Source organism: Pongo abelii, chromosome 21 (genome assembly GCF_028885655.2).
Source record: "Pongo abelii isolate AG06213 chromosome 21, NHGRI_mPonAbe1-v2.0_pri, whole genome shotgun sequence".
NCBI classification, from domain to species: domain Eukaryota; kingdom Metazoa; phylum Chordata; class Mammalia; order Primates; family Hominidae; genus Pongo; species Pongo abelii.
Window position 1 is genome coordinate 10,519,313 of NC_072006.2, and position 19,455 is coordinate 10,538,767.

General features: G+C 37.6%; 1 protein-coding gene across 9 annotated transcripts in view; it reads left to right on the forward strand.

Annotated features, from left to right (window-relative positions):
* The window catches only part of MACROD2 (mono-ADP ribosylhydrolase 2), a 2,107,194-nt gene that overhangs the window by 1,908,325 nt on the left and 179,414 nt on the right, over positions 1 to 19,455 (forward strand). For all 9 annotated transcript variants that reach the window (XM_054542042.2, XM_054542043.2, XM_054542044.2 and 6 more), the window contains one exon: positions 8,310 to 8,391. In XM_054542042.2, the coding sequence (XP_054398017.2) occupies positions 8,310 to 8,391 (82 nt within the window). The remainder of the gene's footprint in view (positions 1 to 8,309; positions 8,392 to 19,455) is intronic.

A 19,455-nucleotide genomic window follows, 5' to 3' on the forward strand; every position in this document is an offset into this window, starting at 1 on the left:
TCATTCATTTCATCTTCCAGGGCTGATACCCTTTCTTCCATTTGATCGCATTGGCTCCTGAGGCTTCTGCATTCTTCACGTAGTTCTCGAGCCTTGGTTTTCAGCTCCATCAGCTCCTTTAAGCACTTCTCTGTATTGGTTATTCTAGTTATACATTCTTCTAAATTTTTTTCAAAGTTTTCAACTTCTTTGCCTTTGGATTGAATATCCTCCCGTAGCTCGGAGTAATTTGATCGTCTGAAGCCTTCTTCTCTCAGCTCGTCAAAGTCATTCTCCGTCCAGCTTTGTTCCGTTGCTGGTGAGGAACTGCGTTCCTTTGGAGGAGGAGAGGTACTCTGGTTTTTAGAGTTTCCAGTTTTTCTGCTCTGTTTTTTCCCCATCTTTGTGGTTTTATGTACTTTTGGTCTTTGATGATGCTGATGTACAGATGGGTTTTTGGTGTGGATGTCCTTTCTGTTAGTTTTCCTTCTAACAGACAGAACCCTCAGCTGCAGGTCTGTTGGAGTACCTGGCCGGCCGTGTGAGGTGTCAGTCTGCCCCTGCTGGGGGGTGCCTCCCAGTTAGGCTGCTCGGGGGTCAGGGGTCAGGGACCCACTTGAGGAGGCAGTCAGCCTGTTCTCAGATCTCCAGCTGCATGCTGGGAGAACCACTGCTCTCCTCACAGCTGTCAGACAGGGACATTTAAGTCTGCAGAGGTTACTGCTGTCTTTTTGTTTGTCTGTGCCCTGCCCCCAGAGGTGGAGCCTACAGAGGCAGGCAGGCCTCCTTTAGCTGTGGTGGGCTCCACCCAGTTCAAGCTTCCAGGCTGCTTTGTTTACCTAAGCGAGCCTGGGCAATGGCGGGCGCCCCTCCCCCAGCCTCGCTGCCGACTTGCTGTTTGATCTCAGACTGCTGTGCTAGCAATCAGCGAGACTCCGTGGGCGTAGGACCCTCTGAGCCAGGTGCGGGCTATACTCTCCTGGGGCACCGTTTCCTAAGCCTGTCGGAAAAGCACAGTATTCGGGTGGGAGTGGCCCGATTTTCCAGGTGCTGTCTGTCACCCCTGGAAGGGGAACTCCCTGACCCCTTGCGCTCCCCGAGTGAGGCAATGCCTCGCCCCTGCTTCGGCTGGCGCACAGTGCACTCACCCACTGACCTGCGCCCACTGTCTGGCACTCCCTAGTGAGATGAACACGGTACCTCAGATGGAAATGCAGAAATCACCCGTCTTCTGCGTTGCTCGCACTGGGAGCTGTAGACCGGAGCTGTTCCTATTCGGCCATCTTCGTCATTGTTACATTCACTTCTAACTCCATCGATGATTTTGCCTATTTCTATAAGGTTTTTGAACTTTATAAAAATGAAATCATCCAGTGTGTCCTCTTTTTTTTCTGGGTTCTGTTATACAATATTATGCTTGTGAGATTTGCCTATATTATTTTGTATAATTATAAATTTTTTGTTCTCATTGTTTTTTAATATTCCATTATATGGGTACATCATAATTTATCCATTCTATCATTTATGGACATTTAAGTAGCTTCCAAGTTGGAGATATTGCAAACAGTGCTGCTGTGAACATTCTAGTGCGTGTCTTTTGGTGAATATATTTGTAGATTCTACTAGGTATCTATGTAGGAGTGAAATTTCTAGGTTATAAGACATGTACATATTCAGCTAATTTACTATGTACTGCCAAATAATTTTCCAAAGAGTTTTCCAATTTTTATTCTCAAAAGCAGTCTATGAAAGTTCCTGTCAGTCTATATCTTTGCCAATACTTGATATTGTCTTTTCATTTTAAAAAGCTGTTAGTTTTTAATACATCCTAGTTTAGAGGGCATCATTGTTGCTACTGTGAAACTATTAAGTACTCTATATGAAAACATCTATATGAAAACTGGGCTGAAGAGCCTTTGTACTCAACATAGTATCATTGGATAAGATGTCAGTTGGTGACAATAATGCCTCATGCCCTTTATATAGTGCTTTTCTTTTTCTTTTTTATATAGTGCTTTGCAAAACCATCCAGGTTTCTCGATATTTCTGTTCTCAGCTCTTCTGGCAAACTTAAAGGAAAGTCCTCCGAAATATTTTATTTTTTTGGTTCTAGAACTAAGTAACCTTGAAAACTATCTGCCACATACCTACATTTTCGTCAAATCTGTTTGTCTAAACATATACTCTGTGGATATTTACAGAGTTCCTATTATGTGTCAGGACCTATGCTATGCACTGGTGATGCAAAGATGAGTGCCACCTGATACTTCATGAGGTTCCAGTTTAAGACCTAAAGTGAACTGTCAGATTGTTAGTTCTAAAAATGTTAATGTTGCTTTTTTGTATTATTTTCTATTACATTTTAGACTAGGGAATCATCTGAGTTTATTGACAGCTTGTTCATAAAAGAGTAAATTATTTTAAATATGCAAAGTTGCTTTAATTACAAGAGGGGATGGAAACTTTAGGAAGCTAACCAAGAAGATGGGCCAGGACCAACAAAAGTTCATCGAAAAAGAAGTAATTGGAATTTGAGAAGCCTTGACAGGTTGTACACCTCTAAGAAAGTACATTATTATTCTTTGTACTTCATTGCTCTTCTCTACATAATATTCACTGAAATGATACTGAAGATTACATCAGTTGGAGTTAAGTCAGATAAGCAGAATCCTTGAATGATATGGATTAATGGATTTATTGCAGGGATTAGATCTTATACAATTGTGGGAGAAACTGGGAAAGTAACATTCCACAAGGGGATGATTGACTGAGTAGAAAAACTTCTAGCCGGGGCCCATGGAATGGAGCTGGTGAAGATGTCTATGGAAGTCCCTTGCCTCTCCATCTGAACAGGGCCAGAAGTATGTCAGCAGGGCAGATGATAAAGAGGAAGTTGTCAATAGGAAAGCTGCATGCAAAGCGGGAGAGAACAAAGACAAATGAAAGTCACAAGGGAAAACTGGAATCCACAGAGATGCACAGGCCCATGTATCTGTCTCTCACAGATTGGAACCCCAAAGCTGTGATGTCCTGCCGAAGGAGCCAGTGCTCTTGCTGCAGAACTTCATGTGGGCCTAGCCCAGCTCCAAGAACATGTGGCAGAAGAACCATCAAGAACTGGAGAAGCTGTGGGGCCAGCTGCTTCTCCACACCCATGTGATAAGCAACAGCATGCATGACCTGCCCAAGCCCTGCACCCACCTTCCTGGCACAAAGTCTCTGACTGCACTTCTGCCCTACAAATCTCATGGAAATTTCTCTGTGGCCTGCCCTAACTCAGAACCATTCAGAGAAGTGTAACTTCAGCTTAACTAACTTTTGACATAGGCTGTAACAGAGGCATAGAAAGAAAAAAAAAAACAATAGAGATGAGATCATTCCATCTTTTCTTTAGAAAGATGTAAAAACTAGGGTGAGGAGAGATAATGGCTCATCCAATGTCACAGAACTAATGACAGGCCTAGAAACTCAATTCTGTATGTGTCTCTCTAGGTGATATCACAGAAAAAACAAACAAACAATCTCTGGATGTGAGGTTCATGCACTATCTTCGTATAGTCCAAGCCACTCAAGAGGTTTGCTTGACCCGAGAAATTTGAGTCCATCCTGGCAACATAGCAAGACTCCATCTCTAATGTATTTAAAAAATTAAAAATAAATTCTAAAAAAGAAGACATCTGAGTTTTTGCCTTAATTGATTGCTTGGGCCTTGGGGAAAAAAAATCACTCGATTTCTGGACTCATGTTTTCTATAAGTGAATGGCATATAGGCTAGGCCCAACAAATTGGAAATGATCACCTTATATCTGATGAATAAATGAATGAATGCAATCTCTCGAGAACCACTATTTCACAAAATTATTTTACTGCCTAACATTAAAAAAAAAATGAAACCGTGCTCCTGGGCCTCAATAGCGAGGCATTCTTATAGGTTCTCATGAAATTTATTTGGGGCTAGTATGGGGCACCTGGGCCCTTTTTCCTTTGCACAAGTCAGATTTCCAATCTCTCAGCCATGTAACAGTTAGACTTTCTCCTCACCCACTGTGACTTCTGTTTTACTTATTCAGTCTGGGCTTTTCAGTAGGAGTCAAGTACTACATAGCTGGAAAAACAAGAGACTCTGGAAAAACAGTTACAGGGAGAAGCTGGAAGAATATCAGATTTCTAGTTATGTATTTTGATGGTTAGCTCATGAATTTGAAATCAGCATTTAGCAGGATTGACCTATTTCTGCTGATGTGACATTAGCTGGGATGGCTCAAAGCCCTGTAGTTGAAATAATCTAAAGTCTACCTACTTTCAGTGAGGATAGTTGGATCCGTATTGTCTCTCTGCTTCCTCATGGCATGGTGGTTGGGTACAAGAGCGAGCCTCCCAAGAAGACCTGGCAGAAACTGTATCACCTCATGGATTACGAAGTTATATAGTATCATTTCTACCATAGTCATAGGCCTCCCAGATTCAGGAGGTGGAATTACAGTTGCCCCTTGAACAATGTGAGGGTAGGTGGTGACTATCCCCAGTGCAGTGAAAAATCCACGTATAACTTTTGACTCCCCAGGTACTTAACTACTAATAGCCTACTATTGACTAGAAGCCTTACAGATAACATAAAAGATTGATTAACACATATTTTTTATGTTATATGTATTATATGCTGTATTCTTACAATAAAGTAAGTTAGAGAAAAAAATGTTATTAAGAAAATCATAAGGAAGAGAAAATATATTTACTGTACATGAGATGGAAGTGGATCATCATAAAGGTCTTCATCCTTATTGTCTTCCCGTTGAGTGGGCTGAGGAGGAAGAGGAAGGGGGGTAGGTATACTTTCTCAGGGGTGGTAGAGGTGGAGGAAGTGGAAGAGGAAGCAGAAGAGGCAGGCACGATCTGCTTAACTTTTACTGAAAAAAATCCACATATAAGTAGACCTGTGCAGCTCAAACCTGTGTTGCTCAAGGAATAACTGTAGATCCCATTTCCCAATGAGGGGAGTATCATTATTACACTGTAAGAAGAGCTGTGGGATGGAAAGCGCATTGATTGCATGCCATCTTGGAAGACACAGTCTGCCACAAGCACTGATCAGTACCCATGGTGCATTCATAAACACGGAACTTGTCAACTAAATGAGCTCTTGTTCAACAATAACCCCAGAGAATATGTTTGTGCACACTTATATAAATACATACACATATACATACATAATAAGTACTTAGTGAATAAGACTAATTCTTGGATTCACCTTGCTTCCAAGACATTTTCCGTGTTATGCCTAAGGGTAAGGGCAGGGAATTGGGCCACTCAATTAATTTAAACTAAACGTGTTTCACTGTCACCATCCCCCCGCTTTTTTTTTTTTTTCTGGGAAAATAAGTTAGGCTGCTGAGTTTTGGACTTAAATCATTTCCATGGCAACAGAGCCTAAACGCTAAAAGGCAGATTATAGTTCCTTCCAATATTTGAAATGTCTGTATATGGTCTGCATGGCTGAGGCAGGCAGATCACGAGGTCAGGAGATCGAGACCGTCCTGGCTAACAAGGTGAAACCCTGTCTCTACTAAAAATACAAAAAATTAGCTGGCCATGGTGGCATGCGCCTGTAGTCCCAGCTACTCAGGAGACTGAGGCAAGAGAATCACTTGAACCTGGGAGGCGGAGGTGGCAGTGAGCTGAGATCGCGCCACTGCACTCCAACCTGGGCGGCAGAGCAAGACTCCATCTCAAAAAAACAAACACAAAAAAGTACACTTAGCAGAGAATAACATTGCCATTAACCCCCCCACACACAAACACACACTCATACACTCTCATGCACATATTTATACACACTCACACAAGAAGCATGAGTGTTAAACAAATTTCATAATTTATATTAAATGATTTTAAGTATAGGGGAAATGTGTAGGAATGACACTGTTCAGCCTGGTCTTCTCAGATCTGCATTAAGCTAAATTTTCTTGTGTTGATTTTTGATGGGTTGGTTGATTTTAGAAATATTCTGATCACGTAAAGCCTGGGGGGAAAAAGTCAACAATCGTAGATACAGAAGTGAGAATAATTACGATCTTTGGAAATTTCAAGTAGTTCAATGTGGCTTGAGAGTCGTTTATTTCTGAGGGAGGATAATGAGGCTGCGCAGTCTTATTTTTAATTTTAGGATTTTTTATTATGAAGTATTTCAAATATACATAAAAGTGTAGAAAATATAATAATATGAGAGCCATGTACCTATCCCCATAGTTAGCAACTATTAGCCATTTGCCATGTTTTTCTCAAATCCCCTTTCTTTCTAAAGGAATAAAGTATTAGCTCTTCAGTCAATTCCCTACTTACCTCCTCCTTTACCTCCCCACCTTCCCCAGAAATCATCATTCTCAAAAAGTTATGTGTGATATTCCTGAGGCACTTTAAATTTTTGGAACATTTTTAAGCAGACAGCGATTCATGAATTGGGCAGCTCCAAATTGCAGGTGATTCTGGGCTCCACTGAAGGGGCATGAAGGGCTTTTGTAGAGTTGACATGAAAATAAGTCAAAGAAAATATATGATCACTCAAAGTGGAGCAATAGCCTTATTTGTATCATTCCAGTGGAAAGTCCCTAGTTAGAGATTAGTTGGCAGTGTATGACTGGCTAAGCTTAAATTTCCTTTTACTGTTTACACTTTGCTTTGATTATGTAAGAATCCAGGATGCTTAAGCCACCTCAGCCTCCCAATTAATTATTTAAACAGTGCTTATGAATAGATCCCTACACTCTTGTATCTTTACGTTTTAAAAGTGTGCAGAAATGGTATCAGAGAGTATGTATCCTTTTGCAACTTGTTGCTATCACTCAACATTATGATTTTGTGCTTTAGCCACAGGACATAAACATGCCATACAGAGAGTGGAGATGAGCATTCACTATTGCACAGTTTACATTTATTCAACTAAATTTAGAGTTCACCTGGAGAATGAGTTGACAATGACAGGTTTAGCATTTATAGAAAATGCTAATGATAGGCAGATAGGACTGGACACCAGACATGAAAGTGAACACAAGAAAAAAGAAATGTGGTTATTTGTGCCCTAGTTGTTCCATTTCCTGTTTCCCTTATAATCCATCCTTTGAAGGCAGTTATAAGGGCTGCATAGTCTTTGATGATTACAAGTTAGAAGCTGAGTGATTTTTCCAAGAGGCAGTCTACCCTAAGTGAGGTCTAGGCTTGTGCAGAGACTAAGGAGCCAAATCTCTGGGTTTCCATCAGAAAACTGGTGATTACTTGTAACCCAGCCCCTACTTCTTGCCCCTATAGATCTCCTTTTCTACTGGGAACTGTCTTACTAGTGAGATCTGTATCACACATGTTGGGAGGGCAGGGAGGTTAGGTGGGTGACTTCCGTGGGGTTTCTTTCTTGTCCTGCCATGTGCACACCCACTTCCATTTCCTACTGCCACAAGAAACACCTCATTTGATGTTCTGTGCAACTTGCCAGTGAGTGATTTTCAATTTTTTTATGTTGTTAAAACAAAATAACTAAACGGGTATTTATTTCCAGGACACAAAATTAAATCACTGATTTAATCAGATATATGTGAACTATTATGTATACTCCGTGTCTCTTCTCCATTTACTATATTACTCTCTGAATGTTTCCAAGAAACTCTTTACATACAGAAGTTCTCTCAAAACAAAAAAGGGACTATGCACACATTTTACTTTTGAGGTGGCATTTACTTATTCAATAATATCTACAAAATTAAATGTTATATCGACCTTGTGTCACTGTCAGCTACTTACTTTTTATTTCTGTTGCATTTCCAAGTGTGTTAAATTAAAGCAAGTGGCTTCATGCCAACTAAGCTGCATGGAAGCTTTTTAGGCCTTGTTCAAATACTAACGGGTTTGATAAATATATTTGTCTAGCAAGAGTAGGACAAAGAGCTCTTTGTTTACTGACATACTTTATAGTCGTTCTGCTGTATACCTCTCGTGTGGCTGTTTTATAGGACATAAAGTCTAGGTATCCTGTCGGAATCTCAGATCTTATTTATAGCTTGCTGCAAAGTGGCTTATTGTCATTTATTATTTCTTATTTGATTTATATAGCATCTTTCCACCAACGAGCCCATAGGTTTATTTATATACAGAGTACACACACACACACACACACACATTCTTACACACATCCTTGAACTTCACTCAATGCTATGATGTAGATAGCAGTATAGAACCAAAAATCTGTATGAGGCCTTTCCATTTGTTTTTGTTCTATGACTATGTTCTGGGAGGGCAATTGCCATATTTTTTTTCACTTTGAGTGTTTTATCTTTTGCCTCTAGGTGGATCGGATCATTTTCTGTGTCTTCTTAGAAGTTGACTTCAAAATCTACAAAAAGAAAATGAATGAGTTTTTCTCTGTAGGTGAGTAAAGCAACTTCTTGTTTTCTTTCAGATTGAGGATGGAAGAAGTGGAGCCATCACTTCTATTCCTATTGTTTTTCATCTTCAGGACTGTTACACATGGTGATCCTGCCAACTTGTGTCATAGTTTCTAAGAACTGAACAAGGTAACAGAAAATCTAGGCTGTGGAACTCTTGCCCCAAGAGGTCACTGTGTTGTCTTAGGGAAGTCAGTTCATCTCTTGGTTCTCGGTGCCTCACATCAAAACTGAGGGGCTAATTATTAATAAATGATTTCTAAAGATGCTTCCCCTGGCCTTAAATTGCATGATCTGTGATTCCTTTTCCAACTTGTAAGTTTGCCAGGCCCCATGCCTGCATCTACCATGTTAAATACCATTGTTGGAAATTGTAAGCCCATTTATATTCATAGTCAGAATTCAAACTGTTCTGCATTCCATCCCTATTCCTTCCCAAGTTTCTCACTCCAAATTTCAATGCCTATAGTAGCACTTCTAGTGCAGTCTGAGAATAGCAGTCATTCACACTTCTTTTTAGAAAATAGGAGAAACCTCAGGGTTATTAGAGAACCTTGAGTAATGTATTTACATCGATTGAATGTGCCATTAGTTGGATTTGGGTAATTTGAATATTTTTCTCCACTCTCCCTCTTCCAGCCTATTAAGGCTGAGGCTTGTTTAATGCCTTGTTATTTTTATGGTGCCATTAAAGTCACAGTGTCCAAAGTGCTTTCCTTAGCCATGGCAAGAATCGCTTCCAGGAAATTTCAAGCTACTGTGAGCATTGTTGGTACTTGCCTTTCAGCGAGCTTTCTTTTGAGGTTTCCGTCTCCATCTGAAGTAGTTTGTCATATCACAGGTGACTCTGGCAGGTGGGACGGAGTGAAAAAAGGGTGCTGATGCACATTCATCCTCTTAAGCAGTCTATCAGAGCCAAACAATAAAGAGGATGCCTTGCCTATATATCAGAGTAGGATGTGTTCTATCCAGAACAGCTGTAGAAAACCAAAAAACCAATAGAGATGGTCAGCTCTCTGCTAATGCCCTAAGTGGACTAAGTTCTTCTAAGTAATTTCAAGTTCTTCTCCCTAATTTTATAATTGAAAGGTGGCTCTGCTAAGTGCATTTAATTTAAGGCTTTAACTAAAGTATTTCTCTAACTGAAACATAATGTAAATTCCTCAGATTCCCATGTGATAAAGAACAGGACTGTGGTTATAATCTTTTTCTCTTCTTCTTTCTCTTTCTCCTGCTCCTCCTTCTCCTTCTTTCACCTTTCTTCATTTTTTTCAAGCATCTCAGTGTTTTACAGAGTGGAAGCACATAACAGCTATTTAATAAGTAGTTGTTGAGACAAGTTGAATTAAATAAATTTTTCTTGCCTTAATCTGATGACTTTTTTTGTTTCAATGTCCTTGCTCCATTTTTCCTTTTGACTTGCTTTATAACAATATTGAGCTGATTGGTACCTGTATTTTGAAGTATTATTAAAAGAAAATGCTAATTATATTTTTAAATGTGACTTGCTATGATGTGTGAAGCAAATATTCTCATGTCTTGTCAGTATCACATCATAATTGATAAGATTTTATAAACTTTAGACTCCTTGAGATGTTTGGAAATAATGACATCATATTCATTTTCATGTATTCTAAAATAAAGTCTGTGGGAAGCCATACTAACATAAGATAAAAAATAATTGCATAATTATGATCTAATTGATATTGAAACAAATATTTCTATCAGCAGGTATTTCCAATGATACAGAGTCAAAAAGCACACTGCAAATTTTTTTTAAAATGAGACAGTTTTAGGAGGGTAAAATATATTAATACTTATGCAAACAAATTATTGTTTGAAAAATTGCTACTTTACATAAATTTTAAAATGCATTGCAGTACATGAGCAAGTGAAATAATAAAATCATCCTCAATCTCACATCAATGCTTTGAAGCACACAGTGCTCATGAAATTATTTTCTGTCCATATTTACAATAGTAAGTACATTTTAAACTAAATGTCAAAATCCTCAAAAATAGTGATTTCTGCAATGTTGAAGCATTAGGTATTTGAAAATTCTAAATATGCAATATGAACTAAGGGTGATGTATAATGGAATGTGACTACTAATATAGATAATATACCTTACCTGTCATTAATTTGAACTTGTGTTTAATTCATAACTGTACCATCTTTAAATGAGGATATGTTTCTTCCTACTTGCCATGTATTTTCCTAGACTGCATTATTATTCATAACATCTCTAACTAGTGTTCATAATCTTTCCCAATGCAATAATGATAATAGTTTAGAGAAGAAGTCATTTTTATAATCAAACAAAATATCTGTGTTTTGGGGTACTTTAATCCCATGTCTATAAATTTTATAATTGGGAATCTGAGACACAATGCATGATAAAGCAATAAAAGACTCAAAGAGATCATACTAAAGGTATGACACATGCATAACTACTACAGTTCAATAATAATAGTTCAATGATAATTACTATTACAGTTCAATAATAATAATGGTTAATAATCATAATTAATATATTAAATAACATAACAATAATGGTTACTAATAATTCAAGCCTTTTTGAATTGCTTTCTATTAGCCAGCCACAGCGTTCATTTCTTTACATGGGTAAATCACTAATCTTCATGATAACTCTAAGAAAGGAGGCACCGTATTAACCTTGTGCTGTGGTTCCATTGTTAGGGTTTTTTCTAATTTGGTCTTAAGGTTTCTCTCTCTTGAGAATGGCCATCAGCCAGGATAGCCACTCTCCAGGAAAGCTTTGAAAAGGGTTGGGGGAAACGTTAGGTTCAGATATGTGTGTCAGGGGAGACACAGTGAGGAAGTGAAACTAAAATGCACAAAACAGAAGGCATTTATTACTCACAGGTCCCAGACAGGTGAGGGATGCCCACAGGAGACCAACAGGAAGCCTGGAGGTGGCAGAGAGCCCAGCCAGCAAGTGGGGAGCAAGAGGGAGCAAGCACCTGGGGGCTGTCTTTATTAGTTCCGTAGGCACCACCGCTTAGGCTTTCCCATGGGGGTTGTGGATTGGCTAGTTTACAGAAAACACTCAGGAAGCAGGAACTTACTTCGATGATTCTGACACTATTAGATTTTTACCATGATCAGCAGTTGTGGAGTATATTGGGTTTGGGGTCAGCTGGATGAGGAACAAGTGGAACATATCACAAACGATTACACAGGGAGGGAAGTTTAAGCAGGCCAAAGGTGACAGGATATAACTTGGTTTCAAACAACTTATGTCAGGCCTAAGAATGGATGCTGGCCAGGTACAGTGGCTCATACCTGCAGAAGGAGGATTGCTTGAATCTAGGAGTTTCAGGCTAGCCTGGGCAACATAGCAAGGACTTGTCTGTACAAAAAATAAATAAATAAAAATTAGCTGGGAGTGGTGGTGCATGCCTGTAGTCCCAGCTACTCAGGAGGCTGAGGTGGGAGAATCACTTGAGCTCAGGGATTTGAGGCTGCAGTTGGCTATGATTGCACCACTGAACTCCAGCCTGGGTGACGAAGCAAGACCCCATCTCTAAAAAATATAAATAAATAAGTAAATAAATAAATAAATATTGTAGAGATTTTAAAACCAAAAGGAAAAAAAGAAAAAAATGGACGCCAAGGCAGCAACTATATTAAACAAATTTATGATACCCTATGTTTTAGGCATGAAAAACGAGGATTCAGCTAGGAAGCAACAGAACTGTATTTTAAAATTGAGAATGGCATCTGTCATTGCCAAAGTGATAATAGGTTCGTTTTCTCAGAGCATCTTTAGAGAAGGCTGAGATCAACTTCCAGGCTGCATTTGGAGTATTGGGGAAAGTCCCATTTCATCTGCTGCCCATCATTTTTCAGAGATGCCACACTTCTCTTTCTTCTAGTACCTATAAATACCTTCATGGAAACTTCTAATATGAGTTAAATTAGTACTTTTATCATTCATCTCAAAATTGAATTCCATTCACATCATAGAGGTATTGTGGTGCTATTACCTGCAAATGAGCAGGTAAGTGGTAAACGAGAAGCCCAAAGGCCTTTATAGCACATCTACAGGAGAAGATGGAAAATGGCTTATATTAGTTTGCCAGGCCTCCAAAAACAAAGTACCACAGAGCAGGTGGCTTAAACCACAGAAATACATTTTCTGATTATTCTGGAGGCTAGAAGCCCAAGGCCAAGTGGAGGCAAGATTCATTTCTTCAGAGGCCTCGCTCCTTGACTTGTAGATGGCTGTCTTCTCCCTGTACTTTCAAATGACCTTCCCTCTGAGTCATTTGTGCTGTATCTTTCTCTTTGTATAAGGATACCAGTCAAATGGGATTCGGACCCACTCTAATTACCTTGTTTTAATTTAATTAGCTCTTAAAGGTCCTATCTCCAAATACAGTCATATTCTAAGATATGAGGGTTAGGCCTTCAACATAAAAATTCACAGGGCACAGTTCAGCCCATAATATTGCCCATTGTAGAAATGCATTAAGAAACTCCAGGGAAAGAAACCAGCATCGAACTTTTTTTCAATAGTTTTATATCTTGCTGTGGCGTAAAGCACATTTGACTTTTTCCTTCCAGAAGTATTATTTGAAAGTAGAGTGTGACAGCCTTATGGAATTATCATACACTTTGGTTGCAAATAATTTATAGTTACAGTGCACAATTACATGGCCTACAGCAAATAATATTTGTATGATTCAACTCAGAAATCTCTTTGTTCTTTACATAAAAAGGCTTGTATTTTTTCAGTGTGTAGAATTTATTGTGTGCAGTTTTCACTAGATGTAAAAAATTAAAAAAAGAAAAGAAAAGACAATTCCCGATCTGGAATGTGGAAGTCATTTTTTCTTTTTTTTACTAGAGTCAGTCCTACTAGAGAACTGAAGGATATTAATTTTCCCCATAATAACAATAAAGAGCATACAGTTTATAATGATATTAAAGAATCTTGACGTTGGAAGCTTGAGACATATCATGGTAAACCCTTCTCCCCTCCTCCCTTTAGGGAAAACCAACCTTTGTTTACTGCAGTGATTCTCAAATAGGAGCGATTTTGCCCTCCTGGAGACATTCTGAGGCATTTTTGTTTTTCACAACTGAGAGATGGGAGAGGTTACTGTCCTCTAGTGATTAGAGGCCAGGGATGCTGCTAAGCATTCTACAATGCACAGTACAACACCCCCCACAACCCTCCAACAGATAATTATTCAGCCTCAAATGGCAATAGTGCAGAGGTTGAGAGGCTCCGTCTACTGGTACTGACTCTTACCACGCAGGCCATTGCGGCAGTCTTTGCCTTTGGATTGGGGTTATTTTACAGTGTTTCGACTGCTGATGCTTTACCCATGAGTAACTATCTAGCTGGATTTGGAACATGTACCCTCAGCTTGGTCTCTGGCTTCCTGGATTCATGACCCTCCTAGTCCAGACTTCTGGTTTTGCACTGTGTCCGTTCACTCTGTACCCACAGATTTCTATATCTTGACCTTTGTTAACCACATACACCTGCTATCCAGCCCCCTACTCTCCAGGTCCTCCTGGCACCACCCCACTCCTGGTATCATTTATCTATTACTGCCCATGAATCTAGAGTAATAATCTCAGAAAATATGATCGTTACATAGGTTTTATATATCTAATAAAACTGTGGAACTAAAGGCTAGTATACAGAACAATGAAGAACAAATTCACTAATTATTTTCTTTATATACCTTAAGCAAGGTTCATTGCTTCTTGGGCTAATAGTTTTCATTTTTTTAATCATTAGTTTGGTGACCATTGGTTGATAAACTTACCCTGTGAGCTCACAAAATATGTTTTAATTTTAGATACCTTCAACCCCTTATCATTATCTGCATAGTAACTGATTCATTCACAATGAAATCACCTATGACTGAAAAAACTACCAACTACTATTTTTTAAATTTGTTTTTCAGAGTCAGGGTCATACTCTGTCATCTAGACTGGAGTGCAGTAACACAATCATACTGATCATAACTCACTGCAGCCTCGAACTTCTGGGGCTCAAGGGATCCTCCTGTTTCAACTTCCTGGGTGGCTGAGACTACAGGCACACTCCACCATGCCCAGCTGATTTTATTGGTTGGTTTGTTCTTTAGAAACATGGTCTCACCATGTTGCCCAGGCTTGTCTTGAACTCCTGGGCTCAAGTAATTCTCCTGCCTCAGTTTCCCAAGTCTTTGGGATTATAGGTGTAAACCACTATGCCCAGCTCTAATCTCTTTAGTTTTTTAACCATAAAAACAATTAAATTTGTCAATTTTGTTTCCAGCTTTGAAATTTATATAACATATACACAATACACATGTCAACTTTACTTAAATGTGATTAACATATATATATAGCAATGCTGGGAAAACTAATAAGGTAGGAAAATTAATTCCAGAATATCCATGTGCTCATCCCAAACTTGACACCTATTTATAAAATGAAGATTTTATTTAAGATGAAAAACTCCATTTGTCTATGAAAATAATTTTAAAACTGTGTTTAAATAATTAATAGGAAAAAGCTAAAATATTCCCAATGTTCTTGATATAAATAGTAAAATAATGAGCTATTTGACCTATTAATATTTGGGGTATCTATCTGGTACAACATAAAATGATAAACCTTATAAAATTGCAAGAAGTTTGAATGCCTTAAAAATGAGCTTGCAAAATAGTAGACATAAAACATGAATAACAAGTGTTTTATAGTTAGAACTAGGTAAACTTAATCCATAGGAATTATAAGTTTATAAATTATAAACTTTACTGGAGATGTTTTGTGGCCTTAAATACAGATTTTCTTTTTGTATTATATATAACATAAAAGCATATAGATGATAAAGTAAAACCTTAAGTCAAGTTTGAGAATTATATCTCGGGAACTTCTTGAATATTTGACATATCTCAATGTCTAGCTAAAACGCATACATTTTATTTCTCAAATATTGACAGACATGTTATTAGTTCACTTTACTTGAGTATGTGAACATATTTAGGTTACATGTATTTTACCTTCTTAGATATAGATAGCACTGGGAAAGTGTAGCTTTGCATAATCATGATAAAGAAAATTCCAAATTCATATTTTGATAATAATTTTTAATATCTTAAATGCATGCCTACAATTTTTTAAACAAAACAAATCAAGAAACTTCTCAACCACATTTCACTTATTTTGACCTCCTTATAGTCTTCCAAACATGTAATAAATCTTATTGATATAAATATATCTTTCATTTATTTTCCCAATCATGAATTTCTGCCATTTATTTCTGTCTAAATTATACACACTCCTGCAAGGCAGCTTTAGTTGGGTTTTATATTATTATTATTATTATTTGACCTTTTTATCTTGGTCTCCTCAATTAAAAAATAAGTTTGTGGAGAACAGAGATTATTCCTAATATTCCATTGCCCTTTCAGAATCTGGAAAAATTCTAAATATATAGTAGGTGTTTATTAATGTAAATAAAAACATACCATGAGCCTAGACTGAAACTGCTATGGTTGGAATGTGTATCTCCTCCAAAACTCCTGTTGAAATTTAATTGCCATTGTAACAGTATTAAGAGGTAAGACCTTTAAGAGTGATAGGCCGTGACGGCTCTAGCCTTATGGAAGGGATTGGTGTCATTATAAAAGGGTGAGTTCAGCCTCTTGCCCTTTGCCTTCCACCTTGTGATGTCTTCCACCATGTGATGATGTAGCAGGAAGACCCTCACCAGATGCTAGCACTTTGATATTGGGCTCCTCTGTCTCCAAAACTGTGAGACAATACATTTCTGTTCATTATGTATTACCTAGTCTGGGGTAGTCTGTAGCAGCACAAAACAGATTAAGACAGAGAGAATATTTAACGAAAGTTTCAGGTAAAAAGTCAGTTTTTCCTTGAAACTCTAAGTATTTTTGACACAGCTAGACAAGGGTATAGCACTGCTTTTTACGTATTTAGCAAAATTTTCAAAAATTGGCTGGTCACAGTGGCTCACGCCTGCAATCCCAACACTTTGGGATGCCGAGGTGGGCGGATCACAAGGTCAGGAGTTTGAGACCAGCCTGGCAATATGGTGAAACCCCATCTCTACTAAAAATACAAAAATTGGCCAGGCGTGGTGGCAGGAGCCTGTAGTCCCAGCTACTCAAGATGTTGAGGCAGGAGAATTGCTTGAACCCGAGAGGTGGAGGTTGCAGTGAGCCGAGATCACACCATTGCACTCCAGTCTGGGTGACAGAGCGAGACTCCAACTCAAAAAAAAAAAAAATTTATAAAATTAGCATTTAAAGTTCTCAAAAATTAAAAATTACTTCTCTGACAAATGGGCACAATACTTTAAAATTTTACCCAGGCAGTATTTAAAATTTTTCTTGGATTTCACTTTAAAAAATCTTAGCTCTTTAAAAGCAAACAAGAGAAAGTACTCACATTATGTCTTCTGCATCATCCCTTTACACTGATTTTATAAGTTTATCTCATCCATTATCATTCATTATCTTTCTATCAGTTGTCAAATGTTTATTATGTGCCTACTATGTTCCCAAGGCTGCTACATTGAAGATATTGTTCTTGTAATAGTCCTGAAGGGCACATATCATGTAAAACAGTTGGAAAACAATATTAGCAAATAATCAAGTATAACATTGATATGGTCATAGCACCCAGGAGTTCAGAGGCAAATGTGTATGAGGACCAGATTGATTGGGACAGTTTTCATGAAGAATGTGGCACTTTCAGTGATCTTTAAAGAATGAACAAGGGTAGAGAATTTCACGTCTGGTGTTGGGTAAGCAACATAGAGGGAGAATGGCAGTTCAGATTGGAAAAATTGTAAAATAAAGTATGATGCTTATATCCAATTTGTGAAGACCTGACTGAGAAATTTTGACACTCTTGTCAATGTATTATGCAATTGGGCCTAAGAGGAAGTCGTTGATTGAGAAATAGGATAGATTCTGTATTTGAGAAGGATTAACTCAATTCACGACTTGAGAGACTGGCCTTTCAACAACACCCATGCCATGGATTCATCATCTGCTTTTATTGAGATAGTAGTGAACAAAGGCTAAAGAAAAGTCAGTAAATTGGCCAAAGTCACATAGTTGGGTATGTCTGAGCTCAAATCCTTTCTGCTGTGTAATGCTTCTTCCCTTAGCAGTCCTGAAAACATGGACAGTTGTTTGAAGCTACTTGTCTGCTGAAAAAGCCACATATTATCCATTTGCATTAGTAGGGCTAGAGCTCCTGAAAACCTAGAGTTCCTCCATCATATGGTATATCCACATGTCCTCTTTCCTTCTTCTTCTCATCTCCTCTCTGGTCATCAGTTTTCCAAGAATAATAATGAAGCACATGGTGTCATGAGCTGCTAAGGTTTTCTTTCCTCTTACTATGTCAGAATAATGATTGGAAGATAGAAGCTTGAAGAGGGGGTGGTGAATTCCTGAGAAAGGTAGCCATTGTCTAATAATGACGTCAACAGAGACAAAAGCATCTATGGTAAAGGGGAAGAAATGCTAAGCTTGTTATTGTAAGAAATGGTCTCTGATCTTGTCACAGCCACCTTAACACTGTGTGGCTTTGCGCATGTTGTTTAACCTTTTTCTGCTTCAGTTTTGTCATATGCAAACATACTAATGGACCAATTCCAAATATAAGGAATAGTAATATAAATGAAAATTCACTAGATATGTACACCAAGCATCATAAATTTTTAAATATCCATGTTTATTTCTTATTACAATTTTAAAACTAAGTAGTTCAACTTTTGTGATCATCTTTGAAAAATATATAAAACTTCTTATCACAGAAGTAAGACAGGTTTATAGTGAAAAACAGATAAACAAAAAGAAAAAAATACAAACTATTTTCTGTCCTATAATCTGGAGATGAATTACATTTTGTTGCTTATCCTTCTGATTTTTAGAAATGGAAAATGCAAACAGCCAGAAATTAGTCTTATAACTTGCTATATGTCATTTAACATAAATCATGAACATATTTTTCACATCATTATGAATTCTTCCATAACTTAATTTTAATAGACCCAAAGTTTACTCAAAACCATACTACTTAACTTAGGAATTATTTCTGTAAATTATTTCTCTATTTGCTTATAAATGATAATTTTTAAAAATCATCTTTGTAGTTAAATATTGGCATCATCCTCATTTTTAAAAATACTTTTCTAAAAGTGGAATCACTTTTTCGAAATATATGCAAAACCAAGACACTTTTGCTAGTAATTGTCAAATTGTTCACTGTGTTTGCAGCACTGCAGTTGAATGTCAGGTACTATACAACTTACAGGGATTACCATCCACAGGGACAGAAATATAAATGCCCGAGCCTAGCATTAAGCAACCTGAGTTTACATTCCCATGAGTGGTACATGAGAGTTTATTTTTTTCCTACATTTCCCAGTGGGTTACATCCTACTGTTTTGATGTTAGCACTTTTATACATGAAAAAAAGGTAATTAATGGGTAACAACATTCATTTATTTCATTACTAATATGGTTTAACATTTTTCCAGTTGTTTATCTAAATTTCTTATACAAAATTGCTGATCATAACCCTTGTACATTTTTATTTCATCTTTTTCTTACTGATTTATAAGAACTCTTTGTATATTAAGGTTATTAATCTTTCAAATATATGTTGCAAGTGGTTTCCCAGTTTGTCATTTGCCTTTGTGATATTCTTTTATAACCAAAACAGTGAGAAAAGGTAGAAAGACAAGATTTTAAAATGTATAAAAAAGAAGGAAGGAAGGAAGGAGAAAAGGGAAGATGAAAGAACGAAAAGTCTGAAGGTTTAAAAATAGAAAGAAAAGAAGAAACCCTTTTTAATGAAAGAATGAGGTTAAACCAAAAACTAAAAAATGACCTTGATTTTAAGCCTGTGGACTTCACCTCACAGAAAATCATTTTATTTCTAATTAGATTGTTTCTAGTTCTCCTCTTCAGACATTTTATTATTATTATTTTTTATTTGTTATTATACTTTAAGTTCTAGGGTACATGTGCAC